General features: G+C 34.4%; 4 protein-coding genes across 4 annotated transcripts; 3 read left to right on the top strand and 1 right to left on the bottom strand.

The window, feature by feature from the left end:
- Positions 78 to 980, top strand: LOC109132667 (40S ribosomal protein S29-like). The gene is given in 4 exon segments (XM_019244604.1): positions 78 to 214; positions 589 to 592; positions 595 to 690; positions 775 to 980. Coding segments are annotated over 4 exon segments (171 nt in total). The 5' UTR covers positions 78 to 152; the 3' UTR covers positions 784 to 980.
- LOC104780260 (probable cysteine protease RDL3) lies at positions 5,294 to 7,073 on the top strand. Its single transcript, XM_010504762.2, has 4 exons — positions 5,294 to 5,840; positions 5,924 to 6,162; positions 6,253 to 6,390; positions 6,528 to 7,073. The coding sequence occupies exons 1-4, from the start codon at positions 5,378 to 5,380 to the stop codon at positions 6,837 to 6,839; spliced, it is 1,152 nt and encodes a 383-aa protein (XP_010503064.1). The 5' UTR covers positions 5,294 to 5,377; the 3' UTR covers positions 6,840 to 7,073.
- On the top strand, positions 14,042 to 16,799 carry LOC104780258 (putative cysteine-rich receptor-like protein kinase 35). Its single transcript, XM_010504761.2, has 7 exons — positions 14,042 to 14,945; positions 15,027 to 15,161; positions 15,248 to 15,360; positions 15,445 to 15,655; positions 15,755 to 15,992; positions 16,091 to 16,244; positions 16,328 to 16,799. The coding sequence occupies exons 1-7, from the start codon at positions 14,168 to 14,170 to the stop codon at positions 16,643 to 16,645; spliced, it is 1,947 nt and encodes a 648-aa protein (XP_010503063.1). The 5' UTR covers positions 14,042 to 14,167; the 3' UTR covers positions 16,646 to 16,799.
- Positions 17,908 to 20,361, bottom strand: LOC104780257 (cysteine-rich receptor-like protein kinase 10; the record flags this gene model as incomplete). Its single annotated transcript, XM_010504760.2, is given in 5 exon segments — positions 17,908 to 18,369; positions 18,456 to 18,606; positions 18,685 to 18,922; positions 19,050 to 19,358; positions 19,453 to 20,361. Coding segments are annotated over 5 exon segments (1,916 nt in total), but the record flags the coding sequence as incomplete, so codon positions are not given.

The raw sequence follows: 20,361 nt of genomic DNA, 5'->3' as shown, positions 1-20,361 counted from the left end.
ATAAATCAAATGAGAAGGCTCGTATTGGGCCTAAAACCTATAGCCCTTTAGTATAATATTGTCGGTGTTGATTAAAAAAAAATTCTAGGGTTTTAAAAAAGGTCTCTCTCTCTTGTCGCCGTTCCTTCTTCCTCTGTGATCAAATCGGCGAAATGGGTCACTCCAATGTTTGGAACTCTCATCCGAAGAAGTACGGCCCTGGATCCCGCACCTGGTAAATTCATCTTCCTTCCTCGCCGATTCGTTTGCTTCTTACATGTATAGAACCTACGCAAGATTTTTGTCTTATCTATTGATGAGAGTCTATTAAGATTTTGACTAGTTTTTTGGTTTCAGTGTCCTTTATTGATTCATTGTAGTGAATAGTGTAGCTCGGTCGAAATTTTATGTTAATTGTGATTTGCGTTTGTGAGAATTTTGATGTGTCATGTGAGATACGGCTCAAGTACGAGAGATTAGCTTTTGTTATGAGATTGTTGTATTTGGATTATGTGTTCACCTTGTGAGATTAGCTATGTATTAGATTTGGCATTTGAAAGATTCTGACTTTGTTAATTTTGCAAATGATTGTCTGTCTGTATTTTGAAGCCGTGTGTGTGCGGGAACTCGCACGGGCTGATCAGGAAGTATGGTTTGAACTGCTGCAGACAGTGCTTCCGCAGCAATGCTAAGGAGATTGGATTCATCAAGGTAGTAGATTCTACTTATGAATGTATATACTGATTTGCATCTCACATGATTGTTCATTCTGATTTCGTTTTCTTGTTTTTGCAGTACCGTTAATGAGAGGCACCTCAGTTCTTTGGACTTTGATTGATGCGTATAATAGACAAACATGAACTGGCTTTGAAGACCCTTTCAAGTTGTTGTTGCATTTATTGCTATAGTCAAGTTGTTGCATTCGTCTCTAATTAAAGCTTTTGTAATATTTGGAGTAATGATGTTTTAGTTATTTTATTTATTTATTATTTTTTTTTTTTTTTTTTTTTTNATGAAGTCATATTTTGGTTTTGATTTAGAATTTGCATTACTGTGAGATCAGTTTTTGTTTATAAGACTTGCCTAAACATCATAACTGATTTGACCAAAAAAAAAAAAAAAACATCATAACTGATAAAAAGACACTTATGATTAGCCTAAAAATTGCTCTATTGGTCTCAGTCTGATTCTCGAAATTAGAACAGAAAGAAAGAACAAATTCTAACACATCTTTGCGAGTTGTTTGAAGTTATTTTTGGTTTTGTTTTGTGTTGTTTTTCATATGCTTATCAATCCCTAAGAAGTGCTAAGATTGTCATTTGTCAAAACCTTTAATTATCGAGCTTGTGAAGTCAAACAAAGAACTTGACGAAGTCAGCGGAGTAACTTTATTTTTTTTTTACATTCAAACTCCATATATTAAATTATTGGAGATGACTTTTTTCGAAAAAGAGTCAGTTAGGTACCGACGATCTTACATGGGAAAAACAGAAATCTCGTGCTCTTGCACATTTCGCAAGTTTATAAGCATGGATATGATCCTCTCGAGGAATATATCTAATACTAAAATTAGCAAATCTATCTTTGAAATGAGTAAAATCCTTCAATTTTGATGAAAAGGTCGGTCAATCCTCGATATTAGACGTCATCCTTAGGAGGTCTGAACAATCCGTAGCAAAAAGAGCTTTATCCATGTCCAACGCTAATAAGCACTCTATAGCCCAAATAAGGGTATCTAACTCTGCATGTAAAGGAGATAGGCTTCTACGCGATCCTTTTAGCCCCATGTGCAAGATTCTATCACCAATAGACGCAATCCAACCATGTCCACTCTTATCCACCTCTGTATGCCAAGATCCGTCTATAAAGCATACAAGAGATTCTTGTGGAATTGCAGTCGAAGGTATGCCTGCTTCTACTATCGCTGATGTTAAGTCTCTATTATTTGCTTTTCTCCAAACTTCTTTTTCTTGGATAGCTTTCTTCAATGGAGTAACTTTATAGTATCCAGTTTTAGCACTTTTGGCTCGTGAAAACTTTGTTGGAACTTCTTTTCTTGTTCTTAATTTAATAAAAATTATTTTTCTAACAAAAAATAATAGTTCTAGAGATAACAACATAATACCTAGATTAAAGATCCGTATGATGTGTCAGGTTTTAGGAGCCGTGACTACCTCTTAAAAAAAATGGGCAAATGCCCTAAGCCACAATTTATTTCATAATTTTATAGGCCACATTACTCAACATCATTTTACAAGGTTCTAGCTCCAATTTTCTTTGTTTGGCTGTAGATCTTGGTCTCAAATATATTTTGGGATTTTTTTTGTTGACTATATTATTAACCATAGAACATATTTATATAAGTTTTTTCCCAAAGCCTATAAATCTCTGAGCACGTCACTGTATACATCAAGTAAGATTTGTTCAGGGCAAACTTGAATTTGTTCACGTAATGAATGCGAACGCGGGAGATCCGTGCTGTAAATGGCAAGCGCTGGACTTCCTCCAGTACTCGATCGAGATTGGGAGCGGAGCTCGTCGCCCGGTGTACTCTCGAGGAGAGCTCGTGGAGCATCGTCTCGAGGCGCCGTATTGTTTCATCCTTGAGGTCTCCTTCAGACTGTCGGGCTGGTAATGTCGGAGTCCGTGGGCTTCAGCTCCGCTGGCCTTGACGGTCCTGGTGTTCGTCAGCTGGTTCCCGCCTGCTACGTCGATCGATGGATCCTACGACTATAGACGCTGGGCGGCGTCTGTGGCCTTCGTAGCGTTCTTCGACGGACAGCAGCGCAGGGGGCGGTGGATTCGCATGCTGTTCGCCATGGTCGTTCTCGCTCCGGCGCTCGCTCCGTCGTTGCTGGAGCCTGCTTATTTGATTTTGCGATGCTTCTTGTGCCGCCACGATTGCTTCGAGCCGTTGGTTTGTTCGCGCTTCCTGACCGTCGAGTCGATCGAGTATGACTTGCATCAGGTCGTCGAGCCCGCTCCTCTGGACGGGCAAAGCATTAGGGAGGGCGGCATTGGGGTGAGCGGCGGCGTTTGTGAGAGTGGCGCTGGGGAGAGCGGCAGCGTCGGGGAGAGCGGCAGCGCATGTGAGGGCGGCGCTGAGGAGAGCGGTGGCGTCAGTTACCAACTGGTCGGTGACAGGTCCGGGTCCGGCTGCAGCAGTTGTAAGAGGCTCGAAGGGCGCATCGGGCGCTGGCGGAGGTGTCGTGCTCGGCAAGGGGCCTTCGGCTGAGACGGTTGAAGAGGGTAGAGGCGGTACGGTTTGTGCTCTCGTTCGCCCCCATCGCTGCTCCGTTAGTTGCTCCGTCGGTTGCTCTGTTGCTTCGTTGAGATCGTCGCTAGGGTTCGTCATCAATCTTGAAATTTCGAGGAAGTGAGGACCGTCGGTATTGATTCGTCAAAAAGAAGTGTTCTACTCTGGCTCCACGGTGGGCGCCAATTGTTTGTACTGGGGATTGCACAACACTAAATAAATATCGATTTTATGGGGAAAGAGTGAAGTTTGTTCTTTATTAACGTTAGGAATGCGAGGTCGTCACTAAAACGAGTCAAGATCATGCTCGTCAGTTCACAGGAGAACTGACAAGTGAGTCACGACGAGCTCGGAAGCTAACAGAAAATTATACAGAGAATAACAAGAGTTTTTAGACGCAAAGTATTGCTCTCGGGGTATTGTACGCGAGTCTCTCCCCTTTCTCCAGTGAGTACTGTTTCTTTATATAGCGGACTGTAGACCGAGGGTTTTCTAGGGTTCCCATCGTGAATTTCCGAGATTGCCCTTTACGGATTATTAATGACTTGCATCCATTTTGGTCGGGCCGGAATCACAGAATTCGTCTTGTTGGGCCGAGTGGCATATTGGGGCGCAGCCCATGTCCAACAGTGACTACCTCTTAAGAAAATGGGCAAATGCCCTAAGCCACAATTTATTTCATAATTTTATAGGCCACATTACTCAACATCATTTTACAAGGTTCTAGCTCCAATTTTCTTTGTTTGGCTGTAGATCTTGGTCTCAAATATATTTTGGGATTTTTTTTGTTGACTATATTATTAACCATAGAACATATTTATATAAGTTTTTTCCCAAAGCCTATAAATCTCTGAGCACGTCACTGTATACATCAAGTAAGATTTGTTCATGGGTTTGCTAGAGAACCAGAGTTTTAAGGTTTGGAGAACGACAGAACGCTCTAGTAGAAGTGGTAGAAGCACTTTCCAGTCTCGCTTTTTTTACCCGAGAACACTAAATCACCGAGGTTATTGAACACTAGTAATCCACCATTGCAAACATAACAAAATCGCCAGAAACATACACACACAAAGAATGTTTTACTGTTTCTAACCAAAAGATGACAGAAGATCATAAACTGAAACTGACCTCGACAGCAAAAGAAGTCAAGATAAGGGTCTTAACGTTGCGTATCCCACTGATGAGATCCGTCAAATCCTCATATCTCTACTCCTTGTGGTTTAGCTTTGGCAATCAAAATTACAATGTAGATGGCCTTGTGGAGCATAATTAGAGTAGTACAGGTCGTTCGGTGTATCGAGCGAAATAGCACTAAAATGACTGTCACAATCACAGTTATAGGTAACTGAGAGTTCCTTAATGATTTTGTTGGATATGACGAATGACCATGGCGATTTTGGACAATATTTGTGATGTATGGTTAGGTATATGAGTAATTTGAATTAAAAAAAAAAATAGAAGAAGAAGAAGATTAAAAAACACATTAAAAGTTTATAATTTCGTGGTAAAAGTTGGGCCAATTGTTCACAGCATCAATGACCTCTAAAATTTCAACACAATATATTTCAAAACGTATAGCACATTCCGTATCGCCCAAGTTAGAGCATCTATTTCTGGACGAGAATCCATTCAACTTGATGAATGATGAGGATCCATCCAACACAAACCCAAAGACCTTTGATTTGATCATCTATCTGCTATGACGCGTCGGATTGGCACTGGCAGCACATATATACGTATAATATTATCATTTAATTTTTCACATATAACGATAACATAAACAAACGATCAATCATTTAATGATTCTCAATTAATAATGTTATTCATTAATGTGTTTGTATGGGTTCTAATAACGTGCCAATTAATTGAGAAACAATATTTAAACTTTTTTCTTTAATTATGTGTTTTAATAATAATATTTGACGACACGTTAGAGCACGCGAATACGATGGAAACGCTATCCAATTGCAACCTCTCGCTCTCCACTTCTCTGGTTGTTTTATATATTTCCACTTCTCTCAACGACCAAAAATTTCCATTCTATAAATACTTTGACTTAACAGTTCCAGAAATATCAAGTGAAACATCAAAAAAAAAAAAAGAAACAACAACAACAACAACAAAGAGAAAAGCAGAAGAGCAATGACTATAAGTTTTACAAACCTAGCTCTTTTGACCCTCTTGGTGTTAATAATTTCATTGTCTTTCGGCGGCATAACAGCAACAAAATCACAGCGGAATGAAGCAGAGATGTTCGAGCAATGGCTTGTGGGGAATGGGAAGAACTATAACGGTCTTGGAGAGAAGGAGAGACGGTTCATGATCTTCAAAGACAACTTGGAGCTCATCGAAAAACACAATTCGGTTCCGAACCGGACTTACGAACTTGGGTTAAACCAGTTTGCAGATCTGACAGATGATGAGTTTCAAGATATTTACTTGGGGGGCAAGACAAAAAGGACAAGCCTATCGTTGCGCTGGGAATGGGATACAACTAATAGATATCGGTACGAGGAAGGAGATAGTTTGCCTGATGAAGTCGATTGGAGGGAGAGAGGAGCAGTTGTTGAACGAGTCAAAAATCAATATCAATTTAGCAACTGTGGTATATAATTTTTCATTTTTCTTACAATTATTTGATATCCGATTGCGATTTACTGTTGACATTGGCGGCTGATAAATACACAGGAGGTTGTTGGGCGTTTTCTGCGGCAGGAGCAGTGGAAAGTATAAACCAGATCACAACCGGTGAGTTGATATCTTTGTCGGAACAACAACTCATCGACTGCGCCACAGACGCCAATGACCGATGTGATGGAGGTGACGCAGCATACGCTTTTATGTTCATTAAGGAAAGAGGTGGTATAGTAACAGATGAAGATTACCCTTATACTGGCATAAACAATGCCACATGCAAGGCCATTGAGGTATGTAAAACCAAATATAAATGACCATTTTTTTTTTTTGGGTAGGTTTTATTATGGTCACTTATATGTGTTCTTTCATCATGCATGCAGATGATTACCACTCGTAAAGTTACCATTGATAGTTATGAGGGTGTTCCTATACATGATGAGATGTCTTTGAAGAAAGCAGTTGCTAATCAACCTATAGCTGTTGGAATTGACGCTAGAAACATGCATCGCTACACACATGTAATCCCAACTGACACTACCACCAAAAATAAACGTTTTTGTTTTACTTAAATTGACGCTAAACATGAATCGCTACACAAGGTTGTTGATGACATTTTTTTTTGTTTTTGTTTATTGTCTTGTGAATTCTTCCTCAGGGTGTGTTTGCAGGACCTTGTGATACCACGTTGATAAACCACAATGTACTAGTCGTGGGGTATGGAACAAACTCAACAACTGGTCAAGACTACTGGCTTATACGTAACTCATTCGGATCAACTTGGGGAGAAAACGGATACTTTAAGCTCCTACGTAGTAACATCCAAAATTCAATGGGGATATGTGGAATCACACTAACGCCTGTATACCCACTCAAGTCGAACTCGTCATTTAATTTGTTGTCTCCCAGTGTGTTTAGATTGGTTTTTTTATTTGTTTTTCAGTTAATTGGTTTGGCCTTATTGGTTTGATATAGTTTTCATCGAAAGCCCACCAAAAGGTTCCTCGAGATCCCTTCTTTTCCTTTTATTTCCACTTCCACAAAATAATGAAACCTGGTCTCTAAGTTGTTTCGGTTATGCAAATAAAGAATTGGTCTTCTTTCCACTTTCCATGTTTCGCTAAGGCCATCTTTATTGGTGTAACACTTAGTGTGTTCTTAGGCTTATTTAAATTGGAAAAAATAAAAAAGTGGGCTTAGATCAGTTTAATTGATCTTATTGTAGAACTGTTTTTTGGGTTGTTCTACTGTGACGTGGTGTAGTATGATTGGAAACAAATTTTTTGCAACCGAGAGATCGTTTCATTTTCATTACCTCGTCTCCTCTGTCTCTTCGGCGTCTTCGTCTTCTCCGTCGCTGATCGATCTAATCAGCGGTGGTTATGGCTTCTAACGATCCAAAAAACGGTGGCGGTTTCTTCGCCTCTATTGCTTCATCCATCACCAGTTTTGGATCGGTCATGTCCAAATCAGTTAACGGGTAACAAATTCAAATCCTCAAATACAATTTCTCGTTTTCGGATCCTCAGTTCTTCAGCTGGGCTGGATTCACATACTTATTATGCTGGAAACTATTGTGTCGTTTTGGTATTGGGATGTTATAATCATTTAATTGTTGAGCTATAATTGGGGAATTTTGTGTGTGTCTGTGTGTGTGGTTATAAAGAAATCAACTATGTTTGCTTTTTGTTTAGTTTGATGGGATATGAAGGGCTTGAAGTAATTAATTCAGAGGGAAGTACTGCGGATGCAGAGGAGGAAGCAACAAGAGGAAGGTGGAAGCAAGAGTTATGTTTTACTAAAGAGTTAGAAAAAGAAAAAAACTGATTCTTGGATTGCTCACGAACGTGATATGGATATTGGAAGATGATGCAGAAGTACATAGGTTCTGATGTTACATCTATGGTGACTCTTCATGTCATCATTTTTGAACCTATGACAATGCTTCAGAAGATGGCTGAGGTTTGTGTTCTTAGATTTTGATTATAATGAAAGAACCTCTTTATCTTTTGGTTTCTATTGATTATGTTTTTCTTGTATCTAACAGTTGATGGAATACTCGCATTTGCTTGACATGGCTGACAAATCCGAAGACCCTTACATGTGTATGGTATATGCATGTAAGCAAGCTTATTATACCCATTCTTCCTCTCCTTTCTTGTGTTCAAACTCTTCGTATCTCTGTTCTTGTAGTTGTTTTTCATGGTCCGGCTAACTTCCAACTGATCTTTTAACAGATTTTTATGTTACCTATTTTTATGTTGTTATGAAAGAAGTTACCTATTTTTATGTTGTTACGAAAGAAGTCTCAGAAATCAGATTTCACCATATACACTACAGGGCTAGCTCCATATTAACAGAAAAAATAGTAGTGTGCACCTTTGCAGCTTTCATGATTCTCAAGTCCTCGAAATAAAGATTCGGCTGCAGCCAAGAGAACCCTTACCATTAAACTATACACAAACTTACTGTGCAGTACAAAAACATAGAAGAAAGGTTGAGGCTTGTTTCTTTACCGAATTCAATATTTCCCTTCACAAACTCAGCGAGGTCTTTGATCGCTTTAGCTGCAGCAACCACATCTTGAAGATTTTCATGGCCACTCTCTTTTACCAATTCCAGAAATTCGTCAGCAACATCCAATGATCAAATCTCTTATACAAGTTCCTATATCTAGACACACACAAACATAGTAGCACTGTTCATATTTGGTATTGTATTTTGAAATTTATATAAGTATGTTCTTTTGAAATTTATTTTGAAATTTTTGAAAATTTTTGAGACAAATTTTGAAATTTTGAAATTTTTAACAAAAGATCTTAACTACTGATCTTACATTATTTCACTATATCTTTATTCTAAGAACACCATAATTAGTTCTCCCATTTTTTTTACCTATGATCTTAACAACTGATCTAACATTATTTTCACTATATATTTAATCTAAAAACACAAAAAAAAAAAATTTCCCATTAATGATGCCCTAAGTAGAGTGGTGAATAACTCTATGGTACTTTGTATTTGTTTTAATCTTTTATATCATCAAATAATATTTCCACAAATCAAACTTTTAGAAATTGTCACGTGGTTTCCCAAATTTTTTTTGACTTGGTTCATTTTTTTTTTCCAGTTTTAACGATAATATTAATTAATTTTTATTAATTAAGTTTAATTGATGACATGATTTTGTTTTCCGTTATCCGTTAATGTATTATCGTGCTTCCTCTTTCAGTGTACTACGGGTTATTCTGGGTTACGTCTGAACAGATATTTGATAGTTGACATTTTCGAATTATTGTAGTTAATTTACCACGTTGTATGGGTTATGTGATGTTTTATTTAAAATTTTAATAAAGAAAAAAAATTTACTGTTAGTTGATTAAATTATATTTATCTTTCTTCGTTGTAATTCATATTACAAAATTGTTTGGAAATTATTCATATTATTTTTTAGTATATTTTGCTTACAATATTTTTGATAGTAAAGATAAAACATGCTAGTAACATTCTAACTGAAACCATAAGTTTCCTCTTTTCAATCTATGATATATATACTTCTATTATACCATTAAAATTTGATATTCTACTTTAACCTTGTTTAGGCTAGTGCGTAACATTATATTATATCAACTAGAATTGGACACGTGATAGAACACGAGTTAACATTTATTTTATTTATGTTGTAATTTTTATTTAAAGTGTTATATATATATATATGATTGTTTTATTTGTTTTAAAAAAACTTTTTTTTTTGCTCAAACATTGTGCCATGAAATCATATGTTGAATATAACTTATGAAAATAACATCTATTTTGTAAGATCTATTCTAGTAGATCTAGATTTTGACCCGCGGTACACTGCAGTTCAAGTTATTTGATAAAAATATTAATTTATGTTTGTTAATTTTATTTGATTTGTTTAGCTTTTAAAATTATATATTGTATTTTGATTGTTAATTATATAACTTAACCTACACTATACCGCATATTAATTATTTTGTTACAGTATTAATTAATCGGATTTAATTAGATACATCTATTAATCTAATATTCATATTGTTAACAAAATAATGAGATGGTATTTTATCCATGTAGCACCAAATTAATGACATTTTAAGTTTCTATTAATATCTACTCAAACATGTCTAGCCATATAACCCGTCGTATGATATTTTAATTCGTTGTACACCGCAAATTAAACTTCATAAAAATCTAAATGTATTTTTAAAATTTAAAATATTTTAATAAAGTTTTTTTTTAGAAATTGAACTACTTATAATATTTGAACTTCTTATAAAGTTTAAATATTATTAATATCTTAAACAGTTATAAAAATTAAATGTTTTAATAATTAAAATATTAATAATCTTTAAAGTTTTTAAAAAGTTCACAAAATAATGAGATGATATTTTACTCGTGTAGTACCGAATTAATGATATTTTAATTTTCTATTAATATCAGCTCAAACATTTTACTCGTGTAGCACCGAACCCGTCATGTGATATTTTAATTCCTATATATTATTAAAATTTAAAATGTTTGAATAATTTTATTATTTTAGAAATTGAAATACTTATAATATTTGAACTTCTTATAAAGTTTAAATATTATTCATATCTTAAAATTTTTATAAAAAGATAAATGTTTTAATAATTGAAATATTAATAATCTTTAAAATTTTTAAAAAGTTACACATTTGAATTTTTAAATTTATTAAAAGTTGAAATTCTTTAAAATAAAGAACCATAATAAAATGCATAAATTTTTTAATTTCAATGCATGATAAATCAGGTTTATGCTCATTCGTATTCAGAATCATTTTGGTCTCTTTTTTATTAATATGACTTTGAATCTTTGCCTANCGTCGTATGATATTTTAATTCGTTGTACACCGCAAATTAAACTTCATAAAAATCTAAATGTATTTTTAAAATTTAAAATATTTTAATAAAGTTTTTTTTTAGAAATTGAACTACTTATAATATTTGAACTTCTTATAAAGTTTAAATATTATTAATATCTTAAACAGTTATAAAAATTAAATGTTTTAATAATTAAAATATTAATAATCTTTAAAGTTTTTAAAAAGTTCACAAAATAATGAGATGATATTTTACTCGTGTAGTACCGAATTAATGATATTTTAATTTTCTATTAATATCAGCTCAAACATTTTACTCGTGTAGCACCGAACCCGTCATGTGATATTTTAATTCCTATATATTATTAAAATTTAAAATGTTTGAATAATTTTATTATTTTAGAAATTGAAATACTTATAATATTTGAACTTCTTATAAAGTTTAAATATTATTCATATCTTAAAATTTTTATAAAAAGATAAATGTTTTAATAATTGAAATATTAATAATCTTTAAAATTTTTAAAAAGTTACACATTTGAATTTTTAAATTTATTAAAAGTTGAAATTCTTTAAAATAAAGAACCATAATAAAATGCATAAATTTTTTAATTTCAATGCATGATAAATAAGGTTTATGCTCATTCGTATTCAGAATCATTTTGGTCTCTTTTTTATTAATATGACTTTGAATCTTTGACTAGTTTTCTTAGGTGATGTAGGGCATTTTGTATATATTTTTTATTCATCAGTTGAGCAATATATGTCTGTTTAAAAAAAAAAAAATTACATCATATGCAGAAAAAATCATAAATTTTATTAACTAAATATATTAGATAAAAAAATAAAATAATTTAAATATAGACCATAAAATAAATGTGAAAGAAGAATCACATATTTTTGTTTTAATTAGGTTAAGAGATTTCCTTATCTTTTAAATGTTACCTATAATTGATTTATATGTTACTATAATTAACTAAATTCATACTATCCTTACTTACCAAAATTCAGACTAACCCGTATATTATGATACACGTATGTCACAAGTTTATAACCAAAAAATCATAAATATACCTATTATATAGTCTACAACAAAATGACGTGTACTTCCGTTTTATTATATAAGGGATTCGTTATTTTTGCAATTGCCCTTTATATCAACTCATATTTCATGGTCATAGGAGTTACATAAACTATATAAGAGTTACAAAAATGCAATAATTAAATATTAATATATTTTATTAATTATTATAAATTTAATTGTCATTAATAATTCATTTCGATGCTATAAATACTATGGATGTGAAAAAAATATCAACATAAATAAAAATAATTATAATTGCAATTAATAAAAATTTAGTAGGTTAAATCATTGATATAATTATAAATACGGGGTTACAAAATATTTGATAGAATATGTAAATTAGTAAAATGTGTGAGAAAATTCATAAAATAAATTTATTGTGAGTAAAGAACTGGTTTTTTGTTTGAAAAATAAATTTCAAAATTACTATAAATATAAATATATGTAAATAATTTTAAGCTAATTAAATTATAATTTTAAATTACATTTAGTTTTCGCTATTAACGAAATATGTATTCAGCTAGTTCTCTATAAATATTTATAAATTTTATAAACTACTTAGTTTATTTTAATTAGAATGGAATTGCATAATAATTTAAAAATCATATGATGTGAATTATTTATGTTAAAGTGAATAAATAACACAGATATTATTATTGGATAATATGATACAAAAAATAGAAAAAATATATTTTAACCCTTAAAAATATACACAATTTTTGTGTAAAATAATGTCAATGCGTGCCACTGTTCTAGTAGTATACAAGATATTTAACTGGTTGCCGATATCCAGTGCCGGTTTAGATAGGGGACAAGCGGTGCGACCGCCCCGGATTCATAGATTAAGGAAATGAATAATTTTTTTTTTATATTGGAAAAAAAAAATTTGTAAGATAAAAGGGGCGCAAAAAAAAATAATGTAAGATAAAAATGTATAAATAAAAAATAATGCAAGATAAAGGAGCACAAAAAAATAATGTAAGATAAAAGAGGTAAAAACAAAATTTGTAACACAAAAATAGTCTATTCAAATATGTTTTAAGGATTATTTTTATGAGTCAGTAATCAAAAAGAATCTTTATCTTCCATAATTATCTCAACAAACTCCAACAGTAGAACGCAAATAAATTTTTGTAATCTTCTCAAATATTTATATATTATAAATCTATATTTTTTTTTAACATACAGTAAAACCTCTATAAATTAATAATGTTGGGACCAAGACATTTTATTAATTTATAGTGATATTAATTTATCTATAAATTAAAAATTATTAATTTACAGTGTAAATTAATAATTATTAATTTATAGATATATTTTTAATTGTTTATTTTTTTTTAAATTATGAATTGGAACAATTATAGCAAAATAAGATTAAACTTTCGGATGTTATAAATTTTATGGTTTAGGAATTGAACTTGTAATATTTATAAAGCATTATTGACAATAAATTACAAATACTATAAACAAATTGACTTATACACATGACATACATAAATTCAAATTTATGAATAATAATAATATTAATTCTCATATTTTAATAATCTGTCTAATTATCAAATTGTAAATGATGCATATCTAAAAATTAAAACTTTAAAATTTAATTATTTGTATGACATGTTATAAAATATTTTAGAGATATCATTATAGTTTGAAAATACAACATTACAAATGTTCTATAGAAATGAGTTTTATGAGAAACATACACTATTATATATATATATATATATATAAATTTACATCATTATTAATTTATGATATTATTGGGACCATATTTTACATTGAGATTTCAAAAAAATTATTATCTTATTATCTTATCGAATATTGTTAATTTTTACACTGGCCCGACTTGGGACCAGCAAAATTTATTAATTTATAGTGATTATTAATTTATAGAGTATTAATTTATAGAGGTTTTACTGTATAATAGAAGTTAAAAAAAAATTTGGTCTTTCATTTAAAAAAAAAATTGCCGAGTGACCCCTAAAAACCTTAGCCGGCACTGCCAATATCAAATTACAAATAGTATACAAAATTTGGTATACAAGATATTTAACCGGTTGCAGATATCATTGTAACGGATATTTCGTCAGCATTTTTTATTTTTATTACAACGACACATGTGGACGAATAGAACCATGATCAACAACACAGTCTGTAATGGAGGCTATAAACTATTTACTCTAAAAATGTATTATTATTATTATTGTTTTTTTTGTCAATCAAAATAAATTATTATCTGTCTTTTTCTTCATTCTTTGTGACTTTTACTCAAATTCTGTAACGAGGATGTGAGATGAGGATGAGACCCCAAAAATTCAACTGATTCCATGGATACATATTTTCAGAGAATATGAGCAAGAAGATAGTTGAAGATTCATCGTCAACCTTATGGGTTTTCATCAACCTAATGATCATTGGTGTTGTCTGTGCTCAAACATGCTTGGAAACTGGTTACTTCAGACTAGAGAGCCTTTACGGTATTAACCATCGACTCATCCTTACCTCTCTTCCCACTACAGTCTCATCTCAAGACGGCTTCTACGCGTCCTCTGTTGGTCAAGATCCGGAGAAATCTTATGCTTTAGGGATGTGCATCCCTGGCGCTGACTCCAACCTCTGTTCTGTTTGCGTCAAGGCTGCGTCAGATGGGCTGTTACAGAGCTGTCGTAATCACAGGGAAGCTTTCTGGTGGCGTGGTGATAACCAGACGCTCTGTTTCGTCCGCTACTCCAACCGTTCCTTTGTTGGATCTTTGGATTTGGAGCCGTCGTTAGTTGTGAACAACTCGAGAGAATTCAAGGGTCTGAATTTGACTGAACTCGTTGACCATATGATAGCAACAGCAACTTCTGATTCGTATGCGGCTGATTCAAAAGCTTTGGGGGATTCTCAAGTTGTGTATGCATTGATGCAGTGTACTTCGGACATATCTTCAGATGATTGTAAGACTTGCCTTCTCCGAAGCTTAAGCGAGTACCAGTCATGTTGCCTTGGGAAGCAAGGAGGTGTTGTTTCACGGCCTAACTGTTACTTCCGGTGGGATCTTTATCCATTCTCTGGAGCTAATTTTGGTAGAAACACTCTGCTGCCTCCGTCTTTATCTCCGCCAGTTAGTCAGACAGAGAAAGGTAAGAACTTAGTTTAAGACATTTTGTGATGATGTTTTTGCTTTTGTGTAACAACTGATGATTTAATCAGGGTTTGCGCAGATAAAACAACGATTACGGCTGGGAAAGTTGCGGTTATTGTCACTGTATCGTTTTTCTTTGTTGTCCTGGTTCTGCTACTTGTTTGGTGTTGTTTTTGGAGGAGGGGAATGGTACAAAGAGGAACCGAACATGGAAGTGAGTTCATGTGTTGCTCATCAGATCATTGGTGTTTTCTTTTTTCGAGAAAGAGACTCTTAAATAATCTACTTGTGTTTGTTCAGATGTCACAGCTTCAAGCTCACTTCGATTTGACTTTAAGACGATTGAAGCTGCTACAAATAAGTTTTCCGAGAGTAACAAGATTGGTCGAGGTGGATTTGGTGAAGTTTACAAGGTGAAAAAGTCTTTCATGGAATCAACTAGATTGATCAGGTCACAGATTGTTAAGTTGTTAACTATAGCTAGTTACTGGTGATAGGGTATGTTTCCAGACGGAACAGAACTGGCTGTAAAGAGGTTGTCTAAAACATCAGGACAAGGGGATGAAGAGTTTAAGAACGAGGCTGTTCTTGTAGGCAAGCTTCAGCACCGGAACCTTGTTAGGCTCCTAGGATTTTGCGTGGAAGGAGAAGAGAAATTACTCATTTACGAGTTTGTGCCCAACAAAAGTCTTGATTATTTCTTGTTTGGTAAGTTGCAAGTAACCAAAAATTCTTTTATAATCTTAAATTATGTTGGTGATGTACACAGTCTGAGTATTGTTTTGGCCTTGTGCGTTTTGTTATTAGATCAAACAAAGCAACATCAGTTGGATTGGGCTAAAAGATTCAAAATTATTGGAGGGATTTGTCGAGGGATTCTTTATCTTCATCAAGATTCACGGCTCACGATTATACATCGAGACCTCAAAGCCAGTAATGTTCTCTTAGATTCTGATATGAACCCGAAAATTGCAGATTTTGGCATGGCAAGGATCTTCCGAATAGATCAAACTCAAGCCAACACGAGACGGATCGTTGGGACCTAGTAGAGCTCTACTGAATCAAATTCATAGTATACATAATTCACTTATCTTTGCTGCAAGTGAACCTAAAATTTAAATTTTGGTTTATCTTGTTTTCCAGTGGTTACATGCCTCCAGAGTATGCAATGCGAGGACATTTCTCTGTGAAATCCGACGTGTATAGCTTTGGAGTCTTAGTCCTTGAAATTATAAGTGGAAAGAGGAATAGCAGCTTTAGTAGGAGTGAAGGTGGCATTGACAATTTGGTCACATATGTGAGTTACATATAAAATAAAGTTGCTTAAAGATCAAAGTCAAAATATGTGATCACCAACTAAATATGTGATAATTTTCTCAGGCTTGGACACTTTGGAGAAATGGTTCGGCAGTAGAACTAGTGGATGAGTCATTGGAAGCTAATTATCCGAGGCATCAAGCCATTAGATGCATACATATTGGTCTGTTATGTGTTCAAGAAGACCCTGCACACCGTCCCAATTTGTCAACAATCATCCTTATGCTTGATAGTAACACAATGTGTTTACCGGTGCCTCGACAGCCAGGATTTTTCTTACGCAGCAATCCTACTAATCGAAATCAAGAATCTATCGGTGAAGGATCAAGCAACTCTTGTTCTGTGGACAATGCAACCATTACTGATATATATCCTCGTTGAACGTTAGAACCAAATTAGCTCTTTTTTTTTTTCTTTTTTTTTTTTACATTTATTAACTCAAGAAGCAGATCCGATCGAGCCACTTAACCCAAGCACAATTCCTATTGAAGGGGATTCAATGTTATCTTAATCACACTAAAGATAAGTTGACTAACACTATGGTCTACTCATCAAAATATGAAAAGTACCAATATAAATGTAGGAGCCTCATTGGTCCGTCTAGTAGTTGACTAAAGGTTAATTACTTTTTCTACATTAGGTATTAGGTTCTGTCCTCAGATTAAAGCTGTGAAATGGTCCGTCCATGGACCATTTGGGCGAGTCCATCTGGACATTCTTTTGCATGCGCCAAAGTTGGACAGTCCCAAATGGACAATGGTCCACAAAGTGTCCATGCCCATTAAGACCATTTCCAAATGGTCATGACCATGGACAACCCATTTTTTTTTATTGTCATTCACTTATAAAATCTGAATTTTATTTTTGTTATTTTTTTTGCTATTCACTTATAAAATCTGAGTTTTATTTTTGTTATTTTCTTTTATAAAATCTGAATTTATTTTTGTTGTTATTCACTTATAAAATCTGAGTATTATTTTTGTTATTTTCTTTTATAAAATCTGAATTTTATTTTGTTGTTTCTTTTATAAAATCTAATTTTTTTTTGTTATTTCTCTTCTAAAATTATGAGTTTGGTGGAAAATTACGTAATTACAGTTTCTCCTCAAAACCAAAATTAGAGAATCCACATTTTTTGCCAAAACCGTAAAACTGTGTTTTCCCGCCAAAACCGTAAAATTACGTTTTCCCGCCAAAACCGTAAAATTATGTTTTTCCGCCAAAACCGTAAAATTATGTTTTTCCGCCAAAACCGTAAAATTATGTTTTCCCGCCAAAACTGTAAAATTGTGTTTTTCCGCCAAAACCGTAAAACTGTGTTTTTCCGTAATGCGAATTATTGCAAATTCTTGGAGACTCATTCGCCGTGGTCCTTCTTATAAGGTTAGAATTGTCAACCGTGAATATGGTGCTTGTAAAACTTTCTAGCATAATCTTTTTTGATGCATGTAGAACTGTCAACTATGGGGCCGTCTGTGAAAGCACCAACCGTTAATAATTGTAGGAATCAGATTTGGCTGTCGTAAATTTGATCATTTATACTAGAGGGAAAAAAAAGATAAACTATATTTAACTGATAACTGTATTAAACGATAAAAAGAAACAACCAATTTGAAAAAGTCCAAGTCTAACACATCAACATCTAGAATTGATAACATATCCAAATCAATATATAATAGATAATGTTTCATCATGCATCCAGAACTTTGTGGACAACGTTATAGTCAAACACCAAGACGTAAGGGTAGTAAATTAAGAGTATACAATGTTGTCCGTATAATCCCAAACAAGAATATTCAACGAGGAAGAGTAATTGTGATGGATGAGTCATCAATATTAGACTCTGAGACATATACTGCATTGGTGGTTTCGGATTCATCTTGATTAGGAAAGCTATATCCTGGTTGGTGAGGATCTGGTAAGCTCATAGTTCTACTACAAAGCATCATTACAATGGTTCCCATTGTTGGACGATCTGCAGGATCTTCTTGAACACATAGTAGGCCGATATGGATGCATCTTATAACTTCATCTTTCTCACAACTCTCCCTTATTGCTGGATCCGCCAGTTCTTCAGCAACTCCTTCTTTCCAAATTCTCCATGACTACATATATGATTAACCCCACAATGTTATTTATCATCATTATGGAAATAGACTTGATTAATATAATTAAGTTGATGGTTTCTCACATATGAGGCCAAGTCGGAATCACCATCAGTTTGGTTGAAGTTGTTATTCCTCTTGCCGGTTATTATCTCAAGAACTATAATTCCAAAGCTATAGACATCAGACTTCATAGAGAACTGTCCATGCATTGCATACTCCGGAGACATGTAACCACTGCAATTTTATTAAACTTTTATAAACCATGATATATAACAAGGATAATATCAATATGCGACACAAATCATCACTCACAAGGTTCCAACGATTCTGCTTGTATTAGACTGGGTTTGGTCCATCCCAAAAATCCTTGCCATCCCGAAATCTGCAATTTTGGGGTTCATATCGGCATCCAAGAGGATGTTACTAGCTTTAAGGTCACGATGTATGATCCTGAGCCGTGAATCTTGATGAAGATAAAGAACTCCTCGAGCAATCCCTCCAATAATCTTGTGTCGCGTTTTCCAGCTCAACTCACTTCGCTTTGAAGGATCTGCACCAATCCATACACACAAATTAATATATATATATATATATATATCTAATGTGACCAATTAGCCTTTAGCTTTTGTCTATAATATGAACTAAGAGACTAAAATAAAGTGATCAAGCAAACCAACCAAAGAGGAAATAGTCAAGGCTTTTGTTTGGGACAAACTCGTAGACGAGTATCTTCTCTTCTCCTTCGACACAAAACCCGAGAAGCCGTACGAGATTCCTATGCTGAAGCTTTGCTACAAGAGTAGCTTCGTTCTTGAACTCATCCACTCCTTGTTCTGAAGATTTTGATAGTCTTTTTACAGCAACTTCTGTTCCATTTGGTAGCATACCCTCATAAACATCGCCAAATCCTCCTTGACCAAGCCTGTTACTGTCAGAGAATTTGTTTGTCGCTGCTTCAATCGTCTTAAAATCAAACTGTAGAGACCCTGCGCACCCACCCATACACAACAATATTTTTCCTGTGAAACAATATTCTAGTTACAAATATAAAATTTTGGTTGTGCCTGAAACTAATATTACCGTCATCAGAAGCAGAACCGTCATAGCTTCTCTTTGATCTCTTTAAGAAGTAAAATTGAACAGCTACGAAAAGAAGTAACGCAAAAACAATTGGCACAACAATTGCGATGATTAAAGAAGTCGAGTTTCTATAACGTCTTGATTGCGGTTGTGCCAACGGTGTGTTACGAGAGGCCGTATCTGAAATTGGCGGTGGTGGTGGAGGAGCTAAGGTTTCTGAGTAGAATGGGTAAAGCTCGTACCTTACGTTACAACTTGGAAGAAGATTCCTTCCACCAACTTGCTCACGAGGCAATCCATCAATGGCTCGTCGAAGACAAACGTTACACTCATCACTAGTCAGATCAGGCGTGCACTGAACCAACCCGTAGAATCTTTTGGACGGTGTGAAATCCGCTCTCCTTAGCCCGAACTTACGAGAACTATTCACGGCGATCATCGCCGCCTCGTTCATGGTTGAGTTGAGAACTTCTCCGAGCCGGTCTCGTAGGTCAGCTGTTACGTTGTTGGTGTTGGTCAACAGAACGCCAGGACTAGTCGCCAACGTAGAGAGGATGTTCCGGTCGGAGTATCGAAGCGTGCAAGGGTTATACCAAATCGTAGCCTCTTTCTGGTCAGGACAACGTGTGAGAGCATCGTCGGCGGCGTAGAGAGCATTGTCGCTGCAGATTTCGGGAATGATGTCACCACGGCAAAGGAAAAGGCCTGTGACAGTGTCGGAACCACTCCCGACCGTGGCGCTATGGAAACCTGTGGCGTAAGAAGCGTTTGGGGAAGAGAGAGTAGATAAGAGTGATTTGAGGTTGGAGAAGTAAGTGCTGTTTCTTGTGAAGTTTGCTCTGTTTCCACAGAAGTGACCGATGTAAGGAGGGTCTTGTCCTGAAGCGTGGAAGATGGTTAAGAGTAAGT

This window comes from Camelina sativa, chromosome 4 (genome assembly GCF_000633955.1).
Source record: "Camelina sativa cultivar DH55 chromosome 4, Cs, whole genome shotgun sequence".
Lineage (NCBI taxonomy): Eukaryota > Viridiplantae > Streptophyta > Magnoliopsida > Brassicales > Brassicaceae > Camelina > Camelina sativa.
This window is presented reverse-complemented; position numbering and strand designations above follow the sequence as displayed.

Excerpts from the sequence above, each read along its gene's own strand:
- LOC104780260 (XM_010504762.2), top strand. The coding sequence starts at position 5,378 with ATGACTATAAGTTTTACAAACCTAGCTCTTTTGACCCTCTTGGTGTTA. Across the intron at positions 5,841-5,923 it reads ATATCAATTTAGCAACTGTG|GAGGTTGTTGGGCGTTTTCT; the intron begins GTATATAATTTT and ends ATAAATACACAG. Across the intron at positions 6,391-6,527 it reads ACATGCATCGCTACACACAT|GGTGTGTTTGCAGGACCTTG; the intron begins GTAATCCCAACT and ends ATTCTTCCTCAG.
- LOC104780258 (XM_010504761.2), top strand. The coding sequence starts at position 14,168 with ATGAGCAAGAAGATAGTTGAAGATTCATCGTCAACCTTATGGGTTTTC. Across the intron at positions 15,361-15,444 it reads GATTTGGTGAAGTTTACAAG|GGTATGTTTCCAGACGGAAC; the intron begins GTGAAAAAGTCT and ends TACTGGTGATAG. Across the intron at positions 16,245-16,327 it reads TTGACAATTTGGTCACATAT|GCTTGGACACTTTGGAGAAA; the intron begins GTGAGTTACATA and ends TAATTTTCTCAG.